Source organism: Gossypium hirsutum, chromosome D11 (assembly GCF_007990345.1).
Source record: "Gossypium hirsutum isolate 1008001.06 chromosome D11, Gossypium_hirsutum_v2.1, whole genome shotgun sequence".
In the NCBI taxonomy this organism is placed as follows: domain Eukaryota; kingdom Viridiplantae; phylum Streptophyta; class Magnoliopsida; order Malvales; family Malvaceae; genus Gossypium; species Gossypium hirsutum.
Window position 1 is genome coordinate 38,256,490 of NC_053447.1, and position 23,736 is coordinate 38,280,225.

Below are 23,736 nucleotides of genomic sequence, written 5' to 3' on the forward strand. Positions count from 1 at the left end.
AAGCAGAATATTCAAGTTGGGCAGCAATATTATTTGTATTGCCAAAAAGGGAAAGGGTAGGGTTGCTTCTCCTTAATTCTGTACCATCTAACTAGCTAGTGAATGCATTCCTTGGAGCACTACATCTAGTTAGCCTACAATGAAATATTCCTTTGGGAACATTCTCATCTCAGGATCGACACATGTATGACAATTATGGAAGAGAACAGAGAAAATCCAGAGTTTATTAAAAAAAAAGCTTATTAAAACATAAAAAATTCAAATCCCAAAACAAAATACAACCAACAATTAAACATGCTAAATGATATATAATTCATGTGTTAAACAGGAACAGCAGGCCTGAGGGAGATGAGTGCTTTCTTAATTCTCTCAAAAGCAGCTTGTAAGGTGGTGAGGGATGCTGCATATGATATCCGAATGCAGCTATCATCCCCAAATGCATCTCCAGGGACTAGTGCAACCTGTCAATAATTTGCAGCAGTCTTTGATTATTTCATCTTCAACATTAATCACGGTATTATTCAATCAGTTCCCAATAATGTCTATGAAAAACAGCCTAGCCCTTCTTAATCACTTCAAAAAGAAAAAGAGTCCTGAAACAGCATTCAACAAAGCATACCTGAGCCTTGTCCAGGAAGTATCGACAAAGTGACTCCGAATTTTCGATTTTGCCAAAACCTTCAGCTTCTATTCCGTAGTAGGAGCTGAAATCAATGAATAGATAGAAAGCTCCCTGCAAACCAGAAGTCGTGCAAGCAAGAAACATGTTAATTGAAGAGCTAAATATCTAACACCGAACAAACTGAGAAGTACATAAATGAGGTTTCTTTTTTCTTTTGGTAATAAGAGACTCTGCGCCAATAGGGGTACCTGAGGTTCTGATATCTTAACACCTTCCAATTCCCCAAAGCTCTTAACCAAGAAATCTCGCCGTTCCCTGAATGCTTCCACCATGGTGGAAATTGCTTCCCCACCAGCACAGCCCAAGCCTAATGCGGCAACTCCTGCTTTTTGTGCTATACTACTAGCTCCTGAAGTGGACTGAGAAACATAAACCGCATTAAGGTTTAGTTTTCCACATATCAATTAAACAACTGAAACTACACATTTAATTAATAAATTGATGCGCATATAAGTACACTAATAGATATATCAACCTATTTTCACTAATTGATGTATTTGTATTCCATTGCCTTATACTTTATGAGGTCAGTAATTACAATTCTTCTCAATATACAGATATTTAGAGGTGCCCATCTAGCACCATCAACTCAAGCATACTCGGCATTTTTCTTCTTTCCTTTTAACACTTGCAAACCAGGATAAGTGAAACATGATCGTTATGCTAATTAATGACATAAGTTTTGACTCTCTCCATACAAAAGCAATTTTAGTTTTCAAGCAGAGTCTGAAAATCTCATTCACATGAAATTCAAGGACATTTCTAGCCCACCTCCCACCCTAATTTGGCTCTAATGTTCTCTTTATTCACATTGCTTTCTCGCTCAACTTTAAAAATACTTTCCTAGCATTTGGTCAATAGATGGTTCAGTATTTTATTGAAGTCCACGATCACAATAACAAGCAAGTTCATCCTATATTGTCTTTTTGAAAACCGCATTAACTGCTGCATAGCTTCAACTCTAAAGTACCAAGTGAATGAACAAAATTTTAAGGGCATGTAAGGTAAGCTCTGGCTCAAAACTCTTCAGCAGCTAGGAGCAAAATATAAAAAAGTAGAAACATTGAATAACTTGAACAAGTATTGAAGCATTAGGAGGTTCAAACTAAACATATCCAGTAACCTTTTTAAATCTTAGATAAATGTGCACATGCCATGTTCTAAGATATACAACGAGCCTTACCAAGGAAATTGACAACTAAATCCTAACTGTTTATTCTTGTGAACAACATTGAAAGTTACCACAATATTCAGATACTTGACCAGTACATGTCAGAGATTAGTATTGGCTGCATCTATATCCCATAGTTCCCAATATACCACACAAAATGCCAAATCTTCTGATCATTATCTGGATCAGACTGGCAACAAAATCCACTAGATCTCCAATAAAGTTCTTCTCAGGGTTTATTATAGGCAAAGGCAATAACATGTTGCACTAATGCATGCAGGATGTAGTTTGCTCTTCCAAAAATGAAAATGACAAGTATAATGCAACATACCTGACTCTGGATCTTATTACATGCTGCGACAAAGTGTTTAGGTCCAGCAATGTATCCAAGTCGCCAACCAGTCATCGCAAAAGCCTACATGTCATGTTCAAAATGTCAATCCTCAAAATGGACACTGAAGGAACTACACCAATGTTAAGTATGGAAAATTCATCAATTAAGTAGAAAATTAACCAAGGTTTAAATGCAATTGAGTTACCTTGGAAAAGCCATTGACTGTTAGAGTCCGCTCCCACATGCCTGGCAATGATGCAAAGCTTGTGTGAGTTGCCGGTGCATAGATTATATGCTCATATATTTCATCAGACAGCACCTAAATAAGCCAATAGCAAAAAAGCTCAGTGTTTGAGTATCAGCATAGCATGCCTGAGATTTCTGTCTATATTAATAGTACCAGAAGCCTGGGATGCTTTGCTACAATTTCTGCAATTTTTTCAAGCAGCTTCTTAGGGTAAACAGATCCAGTTGGATTTGATGGAGAGCATAGGATCAACAGTCTTGACTTTGCAGAGATTTTAGACTCAAGGACCTCTGGATCCAATAGAAAATTGTCACAGATGAGTGTCGGAAGAATAATAGGTGTTGCGTCAGCCAGCCTTGCCATTTCCGGGTAACTCACCCAATATGGAGCAGGAATTATTACCTGAAATAAATTATATGTTCATAATCAAGTCACCTCTTATCACTCTACTTGCTGGAAGCATGATTATGAGTACCTAATTAAGGTTACTCGCAGACATACATTTGGAAGAAAGATCTAACACCATGACAAGAAATAACCGTTCTGGCATGCAGGAAAATATTATAATATTTATAAATTTTATATTATTTTCTTATATATAGGTCATTTTAATGTATTTGGTTTCCTATCCTCACTTTATTGACAAAGCTAGGGTAATACTTGATCTTTTTCATCCCAAGCGTTTCAAAATAATATGGAATTTCTATTGCTTAAATTTGTAACCTAGCAACTTGAAGTTAAACATGTATGGTGTAACTGAAACCTTGATAGCATAATCGATGAAGAAATTTGGTCTATGACTTACACTACAAAGTGGTACACCAATAATCTCTTATTTTAGATTTGATACTGTAATCAATTTAACAGATCATCAAACATAAGCTTTCGTTGTAGTAAAAGAAAACTGTAATTTTAACAATGGTTAAGTTTGGAAATATGAGCTTCAAAGGGTATTTGATTTTGGCTAATTCTTCATATTACTTAAGGATGCATTCAATATACAAAAGTGAAATAAGATGCAAAGTAGAAGGCACCTTTGATATTCTTTGATGAGAATATAGTTTTCAAACACAATTCAATATGCAATCTGAAACTATGGTATTTGAATGTAACCCCTTCGTACATATTGAAAGTACTAGTGCAATTTACCTAACAAATGAAATTCAAATGTGCAATCCCTGTTCATGTTCCCAAACACAACTAATATCAGTTGTCTTACTCAAAATGCTCAACTAATAGGACAAAAGTCATACACAGGATTCGTGTCCACATTTAATTTTTGTTCTGATGGAACAATGAATCAATGGAAAGGATTCCAGCTTCCAAAGAATATGCACTCAATTCAAAGGTAAATATGCCATCACTAGAAAGTCCCCAGCTCTATGAACTGTGATTTGATCAAAGATGTAAGAGAAAGAAAGCAAAGTAAGTAAATATGGCTCAGAATTGAGTGAAATTGTGAAAAAAGGAAACACATCTACAGTAGTAATTTCACAACTAAGTCAAAAGAGGGTAAGGAGGATTTCTTAAAGCACATTCCAAAATGTTTTATGGTAAAGGTTGTCAAATAAAAAAACCAGTACCTCATCCCCAGGAGAACAAACTGCAAGAACTGCTTGAAGGATACTCTGTTTAGCACCATTACTGACCACAATTTGATCATGCGAATAAGAGATTCCATTCTCCTCTACAATAAATTAAAAGGAAATAAGTAAAAAATACTAGAAAGTATCAAAAACTGAGAAACCATGCGTCATCCAAAGGTAAACGCACATCAAATTTACACTTGTTACATCAAAAAATCACTTGCATAACATATACAGTTACCTTTTAGCTTATGACAAATTGCCGTACGAAGTTCCAAAGTACCTGCATTGGGAGTGTACCTTGTGTAACCTTCACGAATAGCATTTATCCCAGCCTTACTTTTCAGAAACAAAAAAAAAAAAGTACAATAAAATAAAATACTAATTAGTGGAAGAAGAAATTCTAAACTAAAAGATGTCAAAACTTAAACAGAGAAAACAAGGACCCAAGATGGACTAGAAACATTATTGCACCTCAGCTATGATGGCTGGTGTATCAAAATCAGGCTCTCCAGCAGCCAATCGAATGACAGGGACACCAGCTTGTGCAAGAGCAGTTGCATGATCAGTTATAGCCACTGTCTTTGAAGGCTTCACAGAGTTAACTCTGGGGCTCAAAGAGATATCAAGTTTCACTTGGTCGCTGCTACTACTCTCTGCCTTTGACATTGCAGCTATTCTATATGACTGTTGTTTAGAAGTCTCAACAGATCTGCCAAGAAGTATATACAACCAGACAATGAAATTCTCTAATATATCCAGTGCTCCCTTCTCCCTTTGGGAAATAATTAGACTTTTGAGACAACTTTACTTTAATTCTTACACAAACTAAAAAATGCCAGCACAATATGTTTTCCTTGTTTAATCTTCAAGTTTATAGATAGTGTCACAAAGGGAAGTTTCTTAATTAAAATGGTTCTGCAACTTCAATGAATCAGCTTAAGGATGGAATAAACTAAGAATAAAGATGTTTATCTTTACACTTCCATTTAAAAAAAAAACAGACAATACTCATGAAACCACTTCCATAGCAATCTCGTAGAAAATATTTGATAAAATATGTTTCTTTATTTCAATATTCCATGTTCTCTTATACAGCGGATGATATCAAAACAGAATAAACGAAAATTGATGTGACCAACAAATTAGTGTCTCTGCAGATTGCTAAGGATAAACTAAAATCTGCAAAAGAAGCAAAGAAGCTAACATTGATGCAGTGTCAAGTAAAATCTGCAAATGCATCAGTGATTCAACTGATGATCCAGAAACAAATTTCTGGAGTTTCTTCAATGAACTGAATAGACAGATTATATGTTAAATGCAATCACAACCCAAAATTGCTCCCCCTAGAATTTTTTTTAAAAAAAAATGCTAGAAACATTAAGATGCCGGAAAAAGGAACTCACTTTAAGGAAAGATTAGTAAGAGAGGAATGGAAAGACACGGAAACGGAGGCCTTGGAGGCAGAATGTGATCCCAAAAATTGGGAGTCGAAGCCAACACGGGAAATTCCTGTTGAGTTATGAAGAGAAACTGCCATTTGTACGAATATTGAAGAGAAAACAAATTTTGGGCAAGAGGAGGAGGCTGTAATTCCTCAGTGAAACAAAAAAAAAAACTCAAAACCAGTCTAGGAAAAATAAGGGGATGGGGGTTGGTGGGAGAACAAGTGGGCTTAATTGTCTATTATTTTATCTCCCTTAATGTTGGAAAGTGAGGTGTGGTAGGTTTAAAGTAATAAGGTGGAATTTGAAGGCTTGAAATTTACATCAATCAATGGCGATGAAAAGAGAAAGGAGAGAGATGGGTAGGTGGAAGGATGGTAGTGGGAGCAAACAGTGGAAGTGAAGTCGGGAATTGACCCAATTTCGGGTATGCTGGTTGGCCAACAGCTCCATCTCTCCTCGCTTATCACCTTGTACCTTACCTACCCCCTTTCAAACGATTTAAACTGAAATTAATTAATAATAAATTGAGAAACTTGTTTGGTATAAAAGGAAATCTAAACTAATTATGAGTTGGGCCACCTGGCCCAGAAACTAGTTCAAAATGTGAGAGGATTTGAATAAAAATATAAACTTAAAAAATGAGTTTGGACAAAAAAATAATGCATGTTTAAAAAATGGGCCGGGCCTCAGATAAGGTATTTTTGGCCCAGCCCGAATTCACTAAAGGACAAAAAAAATCTGTTTTTTTTTTTATTTTTGAATGTTTTTTTCTTGTTGTTTTCTCCCTATTTTGCTACTATTTTACTATTATGTTGCTACTATTTTGTTATTATTGTTTGGATATTGTATAAAACTTATTTTATTGTTAATTTTATTATTATTTTAAAAGCATTTGTTAATTTTGTTATTATTTTAGAAGTATTTACTTGTTAAGTTGCATTTATCTTAGTGTTATTTAAGTTTACATATTTTTTAAAATTTATTTTCAATTTATTGGGAAATATTTATTTTGATGTTCTTAATATTTTTAATGTATTATATATTTTTAAAAATTATATAAAAATTAATACGGGAGGACCGGGTCGGGCCCAAGTTTTATCATTTTTATCCGGGTGGGTTTGGGCAAAATTTTAAGCCCATTTTTTAAGCCGGGCCAAACTCAAGCCTAGTAAATGGGCCTAAATTTTTAGTTGAACCCTGCCCGGCCTGACCCATGGACACCTCTAATCTAAACCACCTAAATATATTAAAGGGCAAACTATATATACAGTCGCTTAATTATAAAAAAAAATTCATTTTAGGCACTTAAAATAAAAAGTTTACAATTTAAGCACTCATGTTACATTTTTTGGTCATTTTAGTCACAAATTTTAATGGGAAGCTGACATGGCAATTAAAAATTAGTATAATAACAAATATAGCCCTCAACTTTTTCAAATTATGTTGCTTTAATCATAATTTTAAAAAATTAACCTTCAAAATTTATAAATATTCTCAATTTGATCCTAATTCTAAAAACTTCAAAGAAACATATAAAAATACATAAATATTTCAAAATTATATAATACTAAATTTAAATTTTATATTAATATTAAATATAATAAAAATCCTCCTACCTCCATCTTCTTCCTATAATTTTTTATTTTGAGTGCTTAAAATGAAAAAAAAATATAATTAAGTAGCTATTTGTATAATTTATTCAAATACTAAATACATTACATTTGTTTATTATAATATTATTATCATGAAGTGATGTTCACTACTAAATCAATAACATCTAATATATATACAGATATAGGCTATAGTAACATTATGTTGCATTTTTAGAAAATTTAAATTTTAAAGTAATTATTTGCAAACCACTTTTTAATTACTATAAAAAAACGTTTCCAATATATTTTCTTAAAATTTCCATTAATAATGTAGTCATCAGAAATTATAATTTGAATACAATCAACTTTTCTAAATGGTATCTTTTTCAGGAAACCCTTTAAGATATATTTTACTTTTTCTCCCACACATTAATTAGCTTTATTGAAAAATTTCACCCCAATTTCATACACGCAATCAATTGATTGCTTCTTCCCTCACTCTATTAAAATTCTACACATCTTTCAGCTTTGTTGTTGCGTTTAATCTATATTCAGCGGCAGAGCGTGATGGATATCTAAGAGGTCATGGCACAAGGATAAATTTTTTATTTAAACCCTTTATAATTTATAAAATTTTTAATTAGTAATGGTAAAGTTATAAAGATATAAGTTATTAAAATGATAAAATTACATTTTTATTATTGTAAAAATATACAATTTAATTAATTCCGACCCCAAAACAAATTTCAAGCTCCGCCAGCGTCTATATTTGTTTAGGTTTTCAGCTATTCTCTAATCCATCTACTTTTAAATTTTTATAATTTCCTTATTTATTTTATTTCATATCATATGTTTCTGAATAAGTTAATCTGATTTTCATCTGCCATTGCATTAAACTTTTTAAATTATAAGCACATTTACATATCAAATAGACATTCACATTTTCATGATTTTTAATATTTACTTTCCAAGGGTATGTTTATATTCAATTTCTATAATATAAATTTAAATATACTTACAAATATATCTCAATAATAAATTAATTAATTCCTTTTCTTTTTACCAATTTAGGAGTATTCGTTGTTTCCTATACGTCTAATGCAATGGTTTTTGTACATTTTCACTTATTTTGTACTGAATGATTAACATTATTTATTTATATATATGTTCCCAATTCCAAATGAAGGTATTTTTATTGTCTTGCTATTTATTAAAAAGTAAATTAAGTGTTCTCTTTTGAATAATAATATTTAAAACTCTCTTTTTTTTATAAAATTACTTATTTTTTGATGTTTTAATAATAGTAATAAATATTATAATTTATTTATGCATGTATCTATTTATTTTGTTTTTTATTTTAATAAATTTAAGAAATATATGAGGGTGATTTTTTATTGGGTTAGTATTTAGTATACTAATAATGTACTTTTTTTATTCTACTAGCAAATAGATTTTTCTCTGTGTAACAATCCATTTTTCAGTGGTTTTGGAAATGATAGTTTCGGAATCCCATTTTTCGATTATCGAGTCAATAAATATTATTACTTAATATTTATGGGTCTATTATAGTAATACATTGAGTTTTGCTCCGATAATTTTATTGAATAATTAGTAAGTAAGGTAGAATGACTAAATTGTAAAAGTGGTAAAAGTCAATCACTATAGACTTTTATTAGCTTAAGAGCTTATTTAGTAATTAAATTAAGGTCTAAATATCAATTAGATCATTTTTGGATTGTGGGTGGATGGTTGGTAGCTTATTAAGCTTATAAATTAATAATTAAAGTAATAAAATATAACAAAACATGGAAAGAAAGAGAAACACTTTCTCGTCTTCTTCATTCACTAAAACACCATTTTTGCAAGAGGGAGAATCGATCCTAGGGTTTTAAACTTCAAGTCCTTGATTGATAAGCTTGATTTAGATATTTTCTTGTAATTTTTATATTTATGAAATTTCGAGAGCTTGATTTAGCTAGCCCGAGAACTATTTTGCGAAGCTATTAAAGGTTTGAAAAGTTATCATTGATGTATTCTTAAAGCTTCTGTGGCATATTGATTAGATGTTTAGAAAAATGTTGTATGGTGTATTTTGGCATGGTATTGACATGTTTTGGACAGGTTCTTAATGGCAAAAAATGTTTTTTTGAGGTCACTTTTAAAAGTTGGTTTTGAAACAAACATCAAATAGATTATTTTTGTACCACACACGCTAACACATGGCTGTGGGTCACACACGGGCAAGTGACATAGTCATTTGCTCATTAGAAATTAGGAAGCATTTGTACTACACGGTTCTCAATTGTCACACAAGCTGGCCACACTCTCATGTGTGTACTGTAGATTTGGTCATTTAAATTTCACTCAACCTTAATTTGTTACACGGCTCATACACACGACCATGTGACTTTTGATAAATTTTTACAATTTGATCCACACAGCTTCAAAGAGTTACATGACCATGTGACCTATGTTTTACATGATTGCATTTAACTTTTGAAAATGTTGTAGTTTAATCCTTGTTTATTCTCGGGTCCATTTTAGGTCTCACGTAAGCTCATATAAGACTTGGAAAAAGTTTTAACTGGTATTTAATGATTGAATTGATTAAAGTAATTAATTTTTTTACTGTTAATTATTTATAACTGTTTTGTTTTATACTGTAGCATCCCGTAACCCAATTCCGACGACGGAGAAGGATGAGGGGTGTTACATTTAGTGGTATCAGAGTTACAGTTTAGTTGATTTTCTAGGACTGAACATAGCGTATATTGAGTCTAGAAATACATGTTATTATAACATGTGATATTGTGATGTTTCTAATCCAATTTGACTTTGTTTTTCATACAGATATACAATGTCGGGAGGGTTTAATCGTGTCGTACTTGATGAGGTAGGTAGTAATGTTCCGGCTTTCGAACAGAGAATATAGATATACAATCTCAGATACTTAGAAGTGAGGATCGTGGTGCCTTCTTCCAAATGATGAATGAATAGTCTGCTCAATTTGTGCGAGCTAACCCTACGGCTCTACAACCTCTACCCCTATGTGCCTCTATTGGCACCTTGTCATCCTCAAATTTCAAGTCTGGTAACTGTTAATCGACCCCCGATAGATAAGATTCGCAAGTGTGGGGGAGAAGAATTCCAAGGTTTATATAATGATGATCCATCAAAAGCTGAATATTGGCTAGAAAGTACTCAGCAAGTTCTTGATGAATTAGCCTATTCTCTCGAAGATAGTCTAAAATGTGTTATATCTCTATTGAAAAAAGAAGTGTACCAGTGATGGATTACCTTGACATCTGTAGTCTCGAGAGACAGAGTAACATGGGATTTCTTCCAGACCGAATTTAAGAAGAAATATATCAATAAAATGTATATAAGAAAAACAAACGAGAATATATATATTTGAAATAGGGAAATATGTCATTTGTTGAATATGAACGTAAATTCATATGCTTGAGTAAATATGCTCGAGAATTCATACCTTCAGAGGTTGATATGTGTATTCGACTTAAACGAAGACATACTGATGTGACCATGCCCCATGGCTCTTTAAGTCCTAGTTTCGATCCCAATAAGCTCCCAAAAGGACCCATGATTCAAGCGCGGTCCAAGCGATTCCAAGAAGCTGTTTCAGCATTATTTCTTAGAATTTTGAAGGAGGAACAGTTTGTTAACGAAGGGAAAGCTCGGGCTAATCCATTGGGAAATCCATGCATCTTAGTGCAAGCTGATTTTAGTTCAATTCCAGCTCCTTTAGCTCGTTTCAGCTCCAATCAGCTCATTTGAGCTCAATTCAGCTCATTCGAGCTCAATTTAGCTTTCTATCAGCTAGTTAATTTTATTGTTTAAATAAATCGAGTATTAGATATATTTTAATTAATTTTCTACAGCTCATGGTCGAATTATTTAGCTCAATTCAGTTCATTAAGTTGTTTTACATCTTTTGAGCTAGCCGAATTTATTATTAGCTATGTTTTATTTATGTGTTTTTAAATTGCTTATTTAATATGTTTTGATGTTAATTAGTCTAAGATCAGCTAAATATAGTTTGAATTTAATTTGTTCATTGTCTTTGTAGGTACAGCCGAATGTGGGAACACAATTAATGCCGATTCATGAACATGTTGATTTAACGTATGTGTGGATGCATAAATGACTATCTACAACGAATGAGTGATTTTAAAGATGATACATGAATGGTCCATTACAATGAATGGGAGAGTGTATGAATGTCCACTTACATGCATCGGTTGCTGTCCATTGAACTCCTATGCACCTATTCGGCCAAAAGGCATTTTTTGGAGTGTCCGTTCACACCTTGGCCGAACCTAGACAAGGCTATTGGCCTCCCATGCATTCACCAGCCACCAAGTTCATTTCCTTAGCCATGAAGTTGCCCATTGAAGATTCATTCAGCTGAATTTAGACATAACTTTTAAGGGATACATTCCTAGATTAGTATAACACATTTAAAGCTGAATTACTTAGTCTTTAAGCTTGTTTATTCTGTCCATTCGGCTATCATATGTAATTTATAAATAGTTTATTTCTCTTTGTAACAAGGTTAGACATTTTTTATTATCAAAACTTGATTGTGAGGTTTCCTCCTATCCTATTTCGTTTGAGTCACGTGCTGACTTATCTAGCTCGCTAGTGGTGTCAACCCGACTCTTAGAACTTATCACCATCCTGGTGTGACATTCATCCACCTTTTTATACATTTGGTTCTTACTTCTTCATAAGTAACAGGTTAAGGTCCATCTTCGATAAACCATTTAACCCACCTTGAGCTATATAAGTCCCGGGGAAATATTCTACATAGTATTGAGTCGATCTTAACGCTTGAGTTCGTATTTCCATTCCATTTTTATTTATCAATCTATAAGTTATTTTCTTTGTTAAACCAAAATCTATCCAACATCAAACCAAGCCATCTTTTGAACCTATTTTAACTACTTTCGCTTATTATTCAACCTAACTCTATCTATCTACAAATCCAAACGAACTTCTCGTCGACGATCGGGCATCATAAGTGAATTCGACTCAATCAAAGAGTCGGATTGCATCACATACGAATGATAGTGGGTGTGTAACACCCCTAACCCGTATCTGTCGTCAGAGTAGGATTTTAGAGTATTACTGAGTAACCATAATCTAAATAATTTATTTCAAAACATTTCAAAAATCATAATATAATTTATCATTAACATGCATAACGTCCATTATTCAAGCCTTCGAGACCTAAAAATCACTTTAGAAATGATTTGAGACTAAACTGGAAACATTTGAAAAATTTAGGAAAAAGTTAGAACTACAGGGGTCACACGCCTGTGTGGGCATTCGAAGTAGGGACACTCGACCGTGTCCCAGCCTATGTCCATGCCCGTGTAACTCATTGACTTGGGTTACACAGCCAAACCACACGCCCGTGTGCCAGGTTGTGTAACCTTTGAAATGGCCTCGCACGCCTGTGTGCTAGCCGTGTGTCTCATATGGCTAAGTCACATGCCCATGTGTCTGGCCATGTGGACCTAAAATGTGCCTTAAACCACAAGTTTACCATTTCCTACTTGCTTGGGCATTAAGCAACTCAAAAACCATTCGTTTAATCTATTCAAAACACGATCAGACACGCTCAAAACATGCCAAAACAATCATTCTAGGTGCCTAACCAATGTACCTTCATTGGTACCACATTTATATCATCAAAACATATCATCAATGCATCATTCAAATCAAAATTTTAAACATGCCAAAATTCATCAATTTGGTCTAACTCATATCTACCTAATCAACTTATATTCACATACACATAATAAGCATTGGTTCAAAACAACATGCTAAATTATGGCTTCAAACACAAACATACATTTATATACTCAAACCAACATTACACTTATAACTTCATTTACAATTCATCCACCAAATAACTATCAACTAGACATCTTAGGTACATGCCAACACAAAAAGATAAACATCACCACATTTGAGATCGGGATCGTTACTGGATGCTGAATCAGCGATCAAAAGAGAAGTACCTAACCTGCGCACCGAGAAAACAAAACCGTACGCTGAGTAAAACTCAGTGATATTTCTATAATCCGAACATTTAAAGACAAGAGAATACAAAATGCACAATTGAATTATAAACACAGATTAATGTCTAAGATCACAACTACCATATGCCAACCTTTTGAATTCATACATAATAGCATATCATTTCATACTATATTCAATTTACACATGCTGTCATATTTCATTTGTTTAACAAATGTCCCAATTCACACACTTGCTATATAAATAGCTTTTCACATATCAAACCACATTTGTTTATACAATGGCATTATCCATTCAATATTCAATTCATAAGTACATAACTTATGTATCTCATTTAACCACAACATATCTCACTTTCAATTCACATACAATATCATTCAATATCGATTACAGAACTTTATTATTTGATTATCCCTATTAACACGACTCGGACTCGGACGGATACATGGATCCAACCAACACACCAGTTTGGCACCTAGTGCCTCATCGGATAAATCCGAAGTAATAACTGCGCCTAGCGCTATATAAATTGACACCCAGTGTCTCATCGGTTAAACCAAAGTAAATTGGCATCCAGTTCCCTGTCGACTCGAACTCGAAGAAATCCCTGAACTCTTCTTATCTTATGGCATGTCATTTATATCTGACTCAGCTCGATACGGTTAATAGGGTTCCAATTCACTTTCCAAATACAATCAATATCCAATTATCATAATTGCACATTATCACATTTACACATATATTTATTTCAATTAAAATAATCAATACATTCATAATATATATACCAATTCAATCCATTTAAATCAACTATAATTTCAATTCAATATCAAAGTGCTAAAATACTCACCTCAACCACTTACCATATGTATTAAATCAAAATATAATAATTAGTAACTAGGTTCGGATTATAGAAATACAAACCGTGGATTCCGAGCTATTCGACGTAGATTTTATCCTTCCCTTTTTAGTCGAGGATTCCGGTACGACATTAGCTACAGAATTAAAACAATTAAAATATATCAATACAACACAATTTAATTTCATATTTAATATTTTAAATTTTTACTCAATATTTGCATAAATTCCAATTTAGTCTCTAAACCGAGACTAATTTTATTCTTCACATTTAATTATATATTTTCATACAAATTTCAGTTTAAACTAAATTTAACTCATTACTTTCAATTAAACCCCTAAATTTTGAATTTTTTACAATTTAGTCCTTATTACTCAAAATTTACAATTTATTCTACAATTTAATCCTTTTTCATTTCTAGCTTAAAAATCTATCAATTTAATCCCTAATACTAAAACTATTTAATAATAAAAATATTTAAAATCTTAATCAATGCTAAAATTACAACATGGGTCTGGTAGCCCTAGGTACCGGGATTCCAAAAATATAAAAATTACAAGAAAATTGACTAAATTAACTAACCAATTGAAGTTTGAACCTTAGAAGTATCTAGACCGTGCGCGACTTTCTTTCTCCCTTTCTTTTCTTTTTCTTTCTTTTTTTCTTTCTTTTCTTTCTTAATTTGCATGCCACTACTAGTTTTATTATTCTTTTATTCCATTGTCTTTTCTATTTCATTTTATTATACTATAGTATTATTATAATACATATACATATTTTTAACTTTTATTTATTAACCAATATAATATAAATATAATAAGTTTATATATATACCATTAGTGTCGTCCACCACAACAAGGTAAATATATATTTCCATTTTAGTCCCTCTAATAATTTTAATCTATAATTATACTTCTAATACTTATGCAATTTAGTCATTATACTTTAATAACTCTTAATTCAAGTAAATTTGCTTAACTGAATCCTAATTAACCACACAAATAGCTTCGTAAATGTTTATTAAAAATATTTACGACTCCGATTTACGGGAATGGAGTCTCGGGAATACACTTTTCGACACCCCTAACTATATGGTCGTTACAAGGTGTACTAGAAATAAAAGATTTTGTGGTATTATTCGAACTTGCCCAGAAAATGAAAGAAATTTGGAATGACAATAAACGTACTAAGGCTAAAAGTGAGGACACCGAGAAACGTAGCATTTCCAGAACTTTTTTTGACTCCTCCGTCTAAAAGAACGAGGGATTTCAAAAGCTAATCTGTTACTACTACAGAAAATCTGAGAAAAGGTGTGTTCGGACAAAATTACCCAAAGACTCAGGCTACGTCAGTAGCAAGTGCCAGTAGTGTTCGAAACGTAGACAAACCCATTTGCGAGCATTGTGGCAAAAATCAATTTGGAGAATGTAGATTGAAAAAGGGATCATGTTTCTAATGTGGTTCATTTGAGCATTATCTGAAGGATTGTCCGAATAGAGCCGAGATAGGTTCAAAGCAGAGTACCAGACCAATGGCAGTTTTACAAAGGGGAAAAAATTGAGACTTGAAAAAAATTTTGGAGCTAGCATAACAAGGCACGTGATGTGACTATTGGATCTGAAAGTCATGCACCGGTTAAAGCTTACGCGATATGAGCTAGAAAGAAAACTATGGTACTTGATGTTATCACCGGTACCTTTTCTCTCTTTGATGTTACTGTTTATGCATTAATTGACCTTTGGTCAACACATTCTTATATATGCACTACATTGTTAATAGAAAAAAGTTTGTTAGTAGAGTCGACAGAATTTGATACTACTGTGTTAAATTCGATAGGTCAAAGTGTTAGTTTTAATAAAGCTTGTAAAAGTTGTCCACTGAAATTCAGGGTTACAAATTTCCTGTTGACCTGATGTTATTGCCATTCAACGAATTTGATGTCATTTTGGGTATGGATTGGTTAAAATTTTATGATGCAATTGCCAATTGTAAACAGAAGCGAATTGTCTTGAAATGTTAGAACGGCGAATTGATTAGTGTTGAATCTGATAGATGTGACTGTATCACCAGTATTGTATCTGCCTTTATTGCTTAGAAATTTATCTGAAAGGGTGCTAAAGCTTATTTGGCATACATTTTAGGTACCTGGGTACCGGAATCGAAGATTGAACAAGTTTTAACAGTGTGATAATGTAATACCTCAAAATAGGGCCTAGGAGTTTTAAAGGTATTTTAGGGATTTTAGCCTGAAAATGTTTGGAATTCTGTGACATGGTACACTGTAGATTTTTTTACTATGGTTTTTTAAAAAATAAATCAATTTCTGAAAATAAGTTTTAAATACCTTTATTTTTAAAAATAAGACTGATTTGTAAAAGAGTCAAAATTTAGAGTTTTTAAGAGGCAGTTTAACCAAAATTTAAAATTCACCCTATATCTTTCCCATCTAGTTTTATTTTCACGTTAGTTTTTCTTCTCCCTCATTCTTGTGTCGCCCATTGTTCTTCCTTTCTCTCCCATTCAATTTTTGATTTCCAAACTCTAATCTTTTGGTTCCTATCAACATCCAAGCCTTAAACCTCCATAAAATTTCAAGAACACCCAAAAACACCATAAATTCCTCCATTGTCAAGCTTGTGAGTTTTTTGGGTTTTTGATCAAACACTCGATTTTTCGTCATCTAAGGTAACGGTTCAACTCCTACATAGTTTTAAATGTTATTTAGTCTTTAAAACTAAGTTTTTAGCCAATAAATTGCATGTTTTGAATAAAAATAAAAAATTAGCTCAGTAATGGTGGATTTCAGGATTTTGAGTAAAAACGTGATTTCAAAGTGTTTTTCAATTAGCTTTGACATAATTAAGAGGTTTCTAAATTTTTTTTGAAGTTTCAATAAATATTTCTTGAGTTTTAATGAATTTTCAGAAAATAGCCATAAAACATGTCGAAAAAGTCGATACCATGAATTGAGTATTTTATTATAGTTCAAAGGTTAGGAATTAGTCGTAGGTGAATTATAAGATGAACAGAATTCGTTTTAGGCAAAAAAATTGAGTATAGACCGAGATATTTGGGTTTTAAGTTTGTTATGTCAAAGGTTTCAGTTACATTAGAACTTAGTTTAGGCTTATGCTTTTTATTACTTGTGGTGAGTCCTTGGCTGATTTTTTGAATGTATTGTTGTGTTGAAGCTTCGGATTCACTAGGACTATCATGATTTATTAGTCTTGTTAGCAATATATCTGTCCTACTAGAGGCATTATAGAGGGACACTTGCTCATCATTCACTTACCTAGATTTGTTCACATTTTGACTAGTTCATACATCTCGTATATCAGACCTTACCTTCATGCTTAACAATCATCATTCTTTTCACTAGAGTTTTATACATATCATCACGGCACATATCTCATCTTTACTATACTCATACTCTTACTAAGTACTGTACACCCCATCATCCCATATGTATATATGTATATGCTTTTACTTGAAAAATTCACATAAAAGAGTCAAAGTAAAGACTCACCCGATACTAACCTACAGTAGTTCGAAGTTCCAGACTTAGACATCATTCTCGAAGTAACAACAACAATTGGTCAAAAGAACATAGGAATATCAAATTAAAACTCATTTACATACAAATTACTATCATCTCAATTACTGACAACCCCCATGCAAAGCCTTGTGCTTACAACTTACTATTCATTTACCCTTTACAGACTTACTCTTTCAGAACTTAACATGCAGAGCTGTAATACTTACCCGGAGAGAGAATGACCACTAATTAAACCAAAAACCTTAGCTTCCAGCTTAAGGAGAAAAAGATGTCATTGAACTAAAGAAAAAAATTAGAGAGTAGCGTATTTAAGAAAGAAGAATCTTTTTATAGAACTCTTCTCACACATATAAATATGACCCATCCTACTTTCTTTCAAAATAATTGTTAATCTATCTTATTTCAACATATATTGGAATATCAAGTGGGACATTAAGGTAGTATATACAATAAACTGAGACTTTTTCAAATTTATCAAATAATACCAAAGACTGAATAGGTTTTGAATTTGCAAAAGAGAGAGACAAAGCAATTGGTTAAGTATGAAGTATGGACGTGCACAAAATGATACTTTGTATTATTTTCTAATTTCAACAATCAGTCGTCTTAGTATTGTTGTGGCATGTAACACATGCATCATTAGCATATTATTGTAAACATAAACTAATTATCGATAAAGATTGTGGTTAAAATAATAATTATTTTGTGGTTTTACCTGAATATGATCTCTATCTCGAATAGAATTGGACTGAAACAATAAAACACATGAGGACACCTTATATTATACAAAAAAAAATCCCAAATTGTGCATTTATATATATATATGATTTATATAACTAAAAAAAAGAGTCAAGGGATCCACTTACACCGATGTAACCCTTTCATATCTTTTTGTACAATTAATATTTTAACAATCCAACTATTGAATTTATTTATATAATTGTACATGTCATGCATGTAAATTTTTGAATCGTTTTGAAATCTCTATCATATCGATCTAAAGTCTTGTCTATATTAATATATATTTATAAGTAGAAATTTTTTAAAAATAAATCTAATAGTTAGGAATTTTTAATTTATGCAAAACTTGATATGCATTAACTACATGAATGAAGTATGAAATATAATGGTTGGATTGTTAAAATATTAGTCATATAAGAAATTGCGAAAGGGTGTAAAACCACTTTAATTTTATACCGATGTAAGTTTATCGCTCTTAAAAATATATGATATATATTTGTCTTGAAAAGAATGTACAATATTTCTTTAAAAAACATTTATATACATGATATCAATTTATTCAAAAATATACATGATATTCATATATTCAATATATATGATATCTTAGTAAGAATATATAGTTGAACTGTTATATAATGTTAATTGATATGTTATGTCGCATTATAAAAATTTAATAGAAATTAGTTTTACTTTAAACACTATATAAGAGTTTTTAAAAAATTACATTAAATTTACCTTATTTTTAGGATTAGAAAAAAATGGTTTTAGAAAACAAAAGAGACATGACTTCATTCATTTTACTTTTCACCCTTCTTCTAATTTCTTCTTACCATATCAAAATCCTATCATTCTGAACTATTGTTTCATTTCTACTATTAATAATCGTCCTCTAATTCAAAATTTGCCTAAAAATGCGTTGAAATTTTATATCAAGAATTTCCCCTATATTTTTATAGTCGCGAAAGGAAACGAGTCTTGTTAGTGAATACCCTTTAAATAAAACATTGATATCAAAAACAATACGAAGATTCTAAATAGTCCCTCAGCCGTGAGAAAAGTTAGTGCAAGCAATCCAATCTTGTTTTGAAAGTAGAATCTTTACTTGTGATCGGATACTCAACCATCTCAAGCACCAATTGTTCGACCTCTAAAGAACAATCTAAAGAAGTGACGGTGATTTTCAATTTCACTTACAAAGTTGAAGAGGATGGCACTGCGATCGAAGCCCTTATAGGTGGTAAGCAATTAAAAAAGCCTAAGAACTAAGACCTACCTTGTAATAGAACTGGTCAAAGATGCCTTGATCGACTGTTTCCAGGGTTAGGGTATTAAAAACTATCAAGATATTATTTTGTTTGTAAGAACCCTAATCCTTATTTTAATTTCATTCAGATCTATTGTTAAATAATATCATTCATTGTGCATGGCTTCAAAGAGTAGGATTGGTGAATATGAACTACGTTAACAAATTTTTTTGTCATTTACTCTTTATTTTACTATATTTGAAAATTGTTGTTAATCTATGTTTTTTGATCATGTATTGCAACATTAGTTGGGACATTAAGATATTATATACAACAAATTCAAACTTTTCCATTTTTATCAAATAATACCTAAGATTGGATAGGTTTTGAATTGTGAAAGAGACATGCATAACAGTTGGTTAAGTATGTAACAACCCGTTTCAGTGAAATGAATAGTGGTTTTGGGACCACAAATTGACGTGAAAATATTTATTTTATTATTATTTTAATGTCTACAGCATGTTAGTATTATCGTATAAAAATTTCGTTAAGAAATTTTACTGTTTGCATGCTTAATTCGATAAAAAGGATTAAATCGAAAAAAGTACAAAATTAGAGTTCCATAAGTTAAAGGTGTCAAATTGTTATGAATTTTTAATATGAGTGGACTTAAATGGTAATTAGACCATTATTATATTTAGTGGACAAAGATGGGCATGAAATTGATGTTTTGATTAGTTAATTAGAAAGGTTATTAAAGTAAATTAATAAATAATTGAAAATGTAAAAGAATTAAAAGATGAATAGGTTATCATCTTTCTTATTTCTTTCTTCCATGGCCGAATACACTATTAAAGGGGGAAGATAAATTTGGCAAGTTCATCCATTGCATGTAAACATTTTTTTATTCTATTTTTAATGATTTCTATGTTTTTGGAGTCGTTATAGTTTAATCTAGCTAGCCCAAGGACTAATTTACAAAACTATTGAAATTCTAGGGTTTTACCATGAATGTATATATGTTGTTTGTGATATTTGATGGAAGAAAATGAGTGTTTGTTGTTAGTTAAACAACTTTTGTAAAGTGAATTTTACTGAAAATGTTAATTAGGGGTTAAATTAAAAATTGTGTAATATTCATGGTAAAATTGTGAAAATAATGAAATATATGAATTGCTAGGGACCTATATGAAATTCGACTAGCTTGGGTTAGGGATGAATTTGCATGAATTTCATTTTATGAGCTTAAGACTAAATTGTAATGAAATCAAAACATTAGGGGCATAAATATGATTTTTGGATTGAATTGTATAGAATGATTATTTAATGGACTGAATTTGATTATTTAGGTCAAGATAAGCATCATACAGATTTAGATCGAAGGAAAGAAAAAGTGTCAAATTAATTGATCATATCTCTTCATTTGTGATCAAGGAAAGTTCGTACGTTTAAATAGAATTTTAATATATTGATTTAAATGTTATTTTGTTGTATTATTATATTATGTCTCCATAGAAAAATCCAACGACGTTTCGATGACTTTCAAACCCCTTTTGAACCTTAAGAATATATAGGATACAAATGACATGTCATTAGGGTTACCATGTTTCGGGTATTGGTCTTGAACGTCCTACCAGTGGCTGAGTTCGGTCATGTGTTGTGGATACTTGATAGCTTGTGTGAGCAGCACCGTGTAGCTACGTTCCGATCGACAGCTTGTGTGAGCAGACCCATTTATGGCTTGAGAGAAAACATCTATGTAAGGAAAAGAAGGAAATTGTTTCGACCATATGTTAGCACACTATGTGTGAGATTCTCGAGTATCCGATATTATTCTAAGTGTTTCAACGAGTATACAAAGGGAAGAAACGATAGTTGTTTCGGTTAGTAATGTTATGAAAGAATGAAAATGTATGAGTTGTTGATGTTTAAAGCATGTATAGCCATGTTCATGAAAAGTGTGAATACTTATATGCTATGTTCACGAAAGCTATTATATCATATGGTAAATATCCTAAGTTAAGTGTTTAATCACTATCTTGAGTTGTTGTTGATGCTTAGGCTTGTGCCAAGCTATGCTGGATTAATTCATAAATTACTTTTAAGCTTATACATTGAAATGGTAAGCATTGTTTATGATTTATGAACTTACTAAGCATTATATGCTTACTTTGTGTTATTTTTCTCATGTTTTTAGATAATCGGAAGTTCATTCGGGTTGGAAGCTTGTCGGAGACCCATTGCATTATCCATCAACTATATCGGTAGATTTTGATGATTTTGATTCATAGTTATAACGACATGTATAGGTGTTCTGTGTTTGATGAATTAGCCATTATGTTTAGCTTGTAAATATGGAATTTTGGTTAATGTTTTGGTTGTTATGTTGGCATGTATATGTGGTTTTATAATTGTTGACATCTTAGCATTTTGGTGTTTAAATGGTGGATGTTGGAATGGCAAACTAAATACATGCTATGAAAGGTTATTTTGATATGATTGAATGTGTCATTGATGTATGGTTTGGTATGGAAATAGATAGTGAGCATTGAGTTGATAAATGGCCAATTTGGTATGTTTGGATGTGGTTGACATAGTCTCAAGTTTGATAAGGTTTGGTGATGATTGTTATTGAATGGTCAAATTGGTATATTTGGGTATGATATTGGTATGTGAACATTGTGGTAAATGTTGGCATAGAATTAGTTACAAAGGTTGGTTGTTTTATGGTTAAATTTAGCAAATGTATAAGCATGTTTGGTTGTGGTAATTGAGGTGCCTTTTAGGCTTATTGGTTGATTGATTAAATGCTATGATGATCTAGCTTGAATATGCATATGTTAGGTACATTTTGGATACATGAAATTAGGTGCTAATGGCTTGCATAAGTAACCATGATTTGTGTTGACACCAATTTTTTTGTAAAAACGGGGCCGACTTGGATTTTAAAAATAAAAATGAAAATAGGAGTCGCCACAAATCCTTTTTGTTTAGGTGTGATCAGATCACCTCGTAATAGTCGTTTTAATAAAATATCAATTTATCAAAACAATGATTTTGGTCTACGATGATTTAAGAAATCGGGTCTGGGAGTCGGTTACGTACGAGGAAGGATTAGCACCCTCGTAACGCCCAAAAATTGGTACCTAATTGATTAGTAAATGTCTGAATGCTGAAACTTGAGAATTTGAAAAAAAAAACAAATTAAAATGCAATCCATTTTTATTGATGTACATTTAAAAATCGTTTGAGTAAATTTGAAAATGAGTTAAAGATTCGCTTACTCCAAAGTAACGAAATGTTACGCCCCATAAGTTGGGACACGATATTTGAAACTTTAGAGAATAAACTTGACTTTAATTTTTATTTGAATTTCATATTTTGAAATTAAAGGGAACATCTCACCATTTAAGTTTAATGAGAAAAATCGAAACCCTGTAAGTTAAGGTACGACTTCTCGAATTACCCAAAACGCGAAATGTTGCCTTATATTGAAATTTCTTTGATTTTGAAGCATAAAAGGGTACTTTGCTATTTAGGTTTAACGAGAAAATCGAAACCCCATAAGTTAGGGTACGATTCCTCGAATTGCCAAAATGCAAAATATTACCTCATTTAGCAAAATTCCATTTTGAATAATAGCGGGTAATATATTTGAAGGTATGCGTTTATCTTATTTAGAATAAAATAAAGCCATCTACCTTGGACAACTATGTTGGGTTTAATTTACAACATAATGACGTGAAATAACAATATAATAATAAACATGGAATAATGATACATGGATAATTACACAAATATATGACAATAATATGAAAATACGAGTAAACTAATTATAGTACACACAATGACAATACACACTCAACATACATTATTTGAATACTAGTATTAATTGTCGAAACCATTTTTTTAGATTTAAAAAAAATGGGGATTGACTTTAAAAAAACTAAAATGGGAGTCGCCACCGCTTTTTTATTGAGGTGTGATCGGCTCACCTTGAAATCGATTTTAGGTCTACGAATTTTGAGAAAATAGGTTCAGGAGTCGGTTACGCACGAGGAAGGGTTAGCACCCTCGTAACGCCCAAAATTGGTACCGAATTGATTGTTTAATGTCTTAGTGTCGAGAATTTGAAAAGATTTTAAAAATATGATCCTTCTTTTTTTATTAATTTTAATTTTATAAAAGATGTTTGGATAAATCGAAGCGGATG

At 31.8% G+C, this 23,736-nt stretch overlaps 1 protein-coding gene across 1 annotated transcript; it reads right to left on the reverse strand.

Annotated features, from left to right (window-relative positions):
* Positions 1-202: 202 nt before the first annotated feature.
* LOC107913684 (bifunctional aspartate aminotransferase and glutamate/aspartate-prephenate aminotransferase) lies at positions 203-5,978 on the reverse strand. The gene is made up of 10 exons (XM_016842341.2): positions 5,427-5,978; positions 4,495-4,732; positions 4,262-4,355; positions 4,018-4,121; positions 2,588-2,836; positions 2,393-2,506; positions 2,185-2,268; positions 871-1,041; positions 620-733; positions 203-461 (listed from the first exon to the last, which is right to left on the reverse strand). Exons 1-10 carry the CDS (start codon positions 5,558-5,560, stop codon positions 321-323), a joined length of 1,443 nt encoding a protein of 480 aa, XP_016697830.1. The 5' UTR covers positions 5,561-5,978; the 3' UTR covers positions 203-320.
* Between the last annotated feature and the right edge of the window lie 17,758 nt (positions 5,979-23,736).

What these genes read in the sequence shown, in the direction of transcription:
- LOC107913684 (XM_016842341.2), bottom strand. Translation starts at nt 5,560, where the DNA reads ATGGCAGTTTCTCTTCATAACTCAACAGGAATTTCCCGTGTTGGCTTC. An exon ending in TTTGTTCTCCTGGGGATGAG is followed by an intron (nt 2,837 to 4,017) that starts GTACTGGTTTTT and finishes AATTTATTTCAG; the next exon opens with GTAATAATTCCTGCTCCATA. An exon ending in GTAATAAGATCCAGAGTCAG is followed by an intron (nt 1,042 to 2,184) that starts GTATGTTGCATT and finishes TATGTTTCTCAG; the next exon opens with TCCACTTCAGGAGCTAGTAG.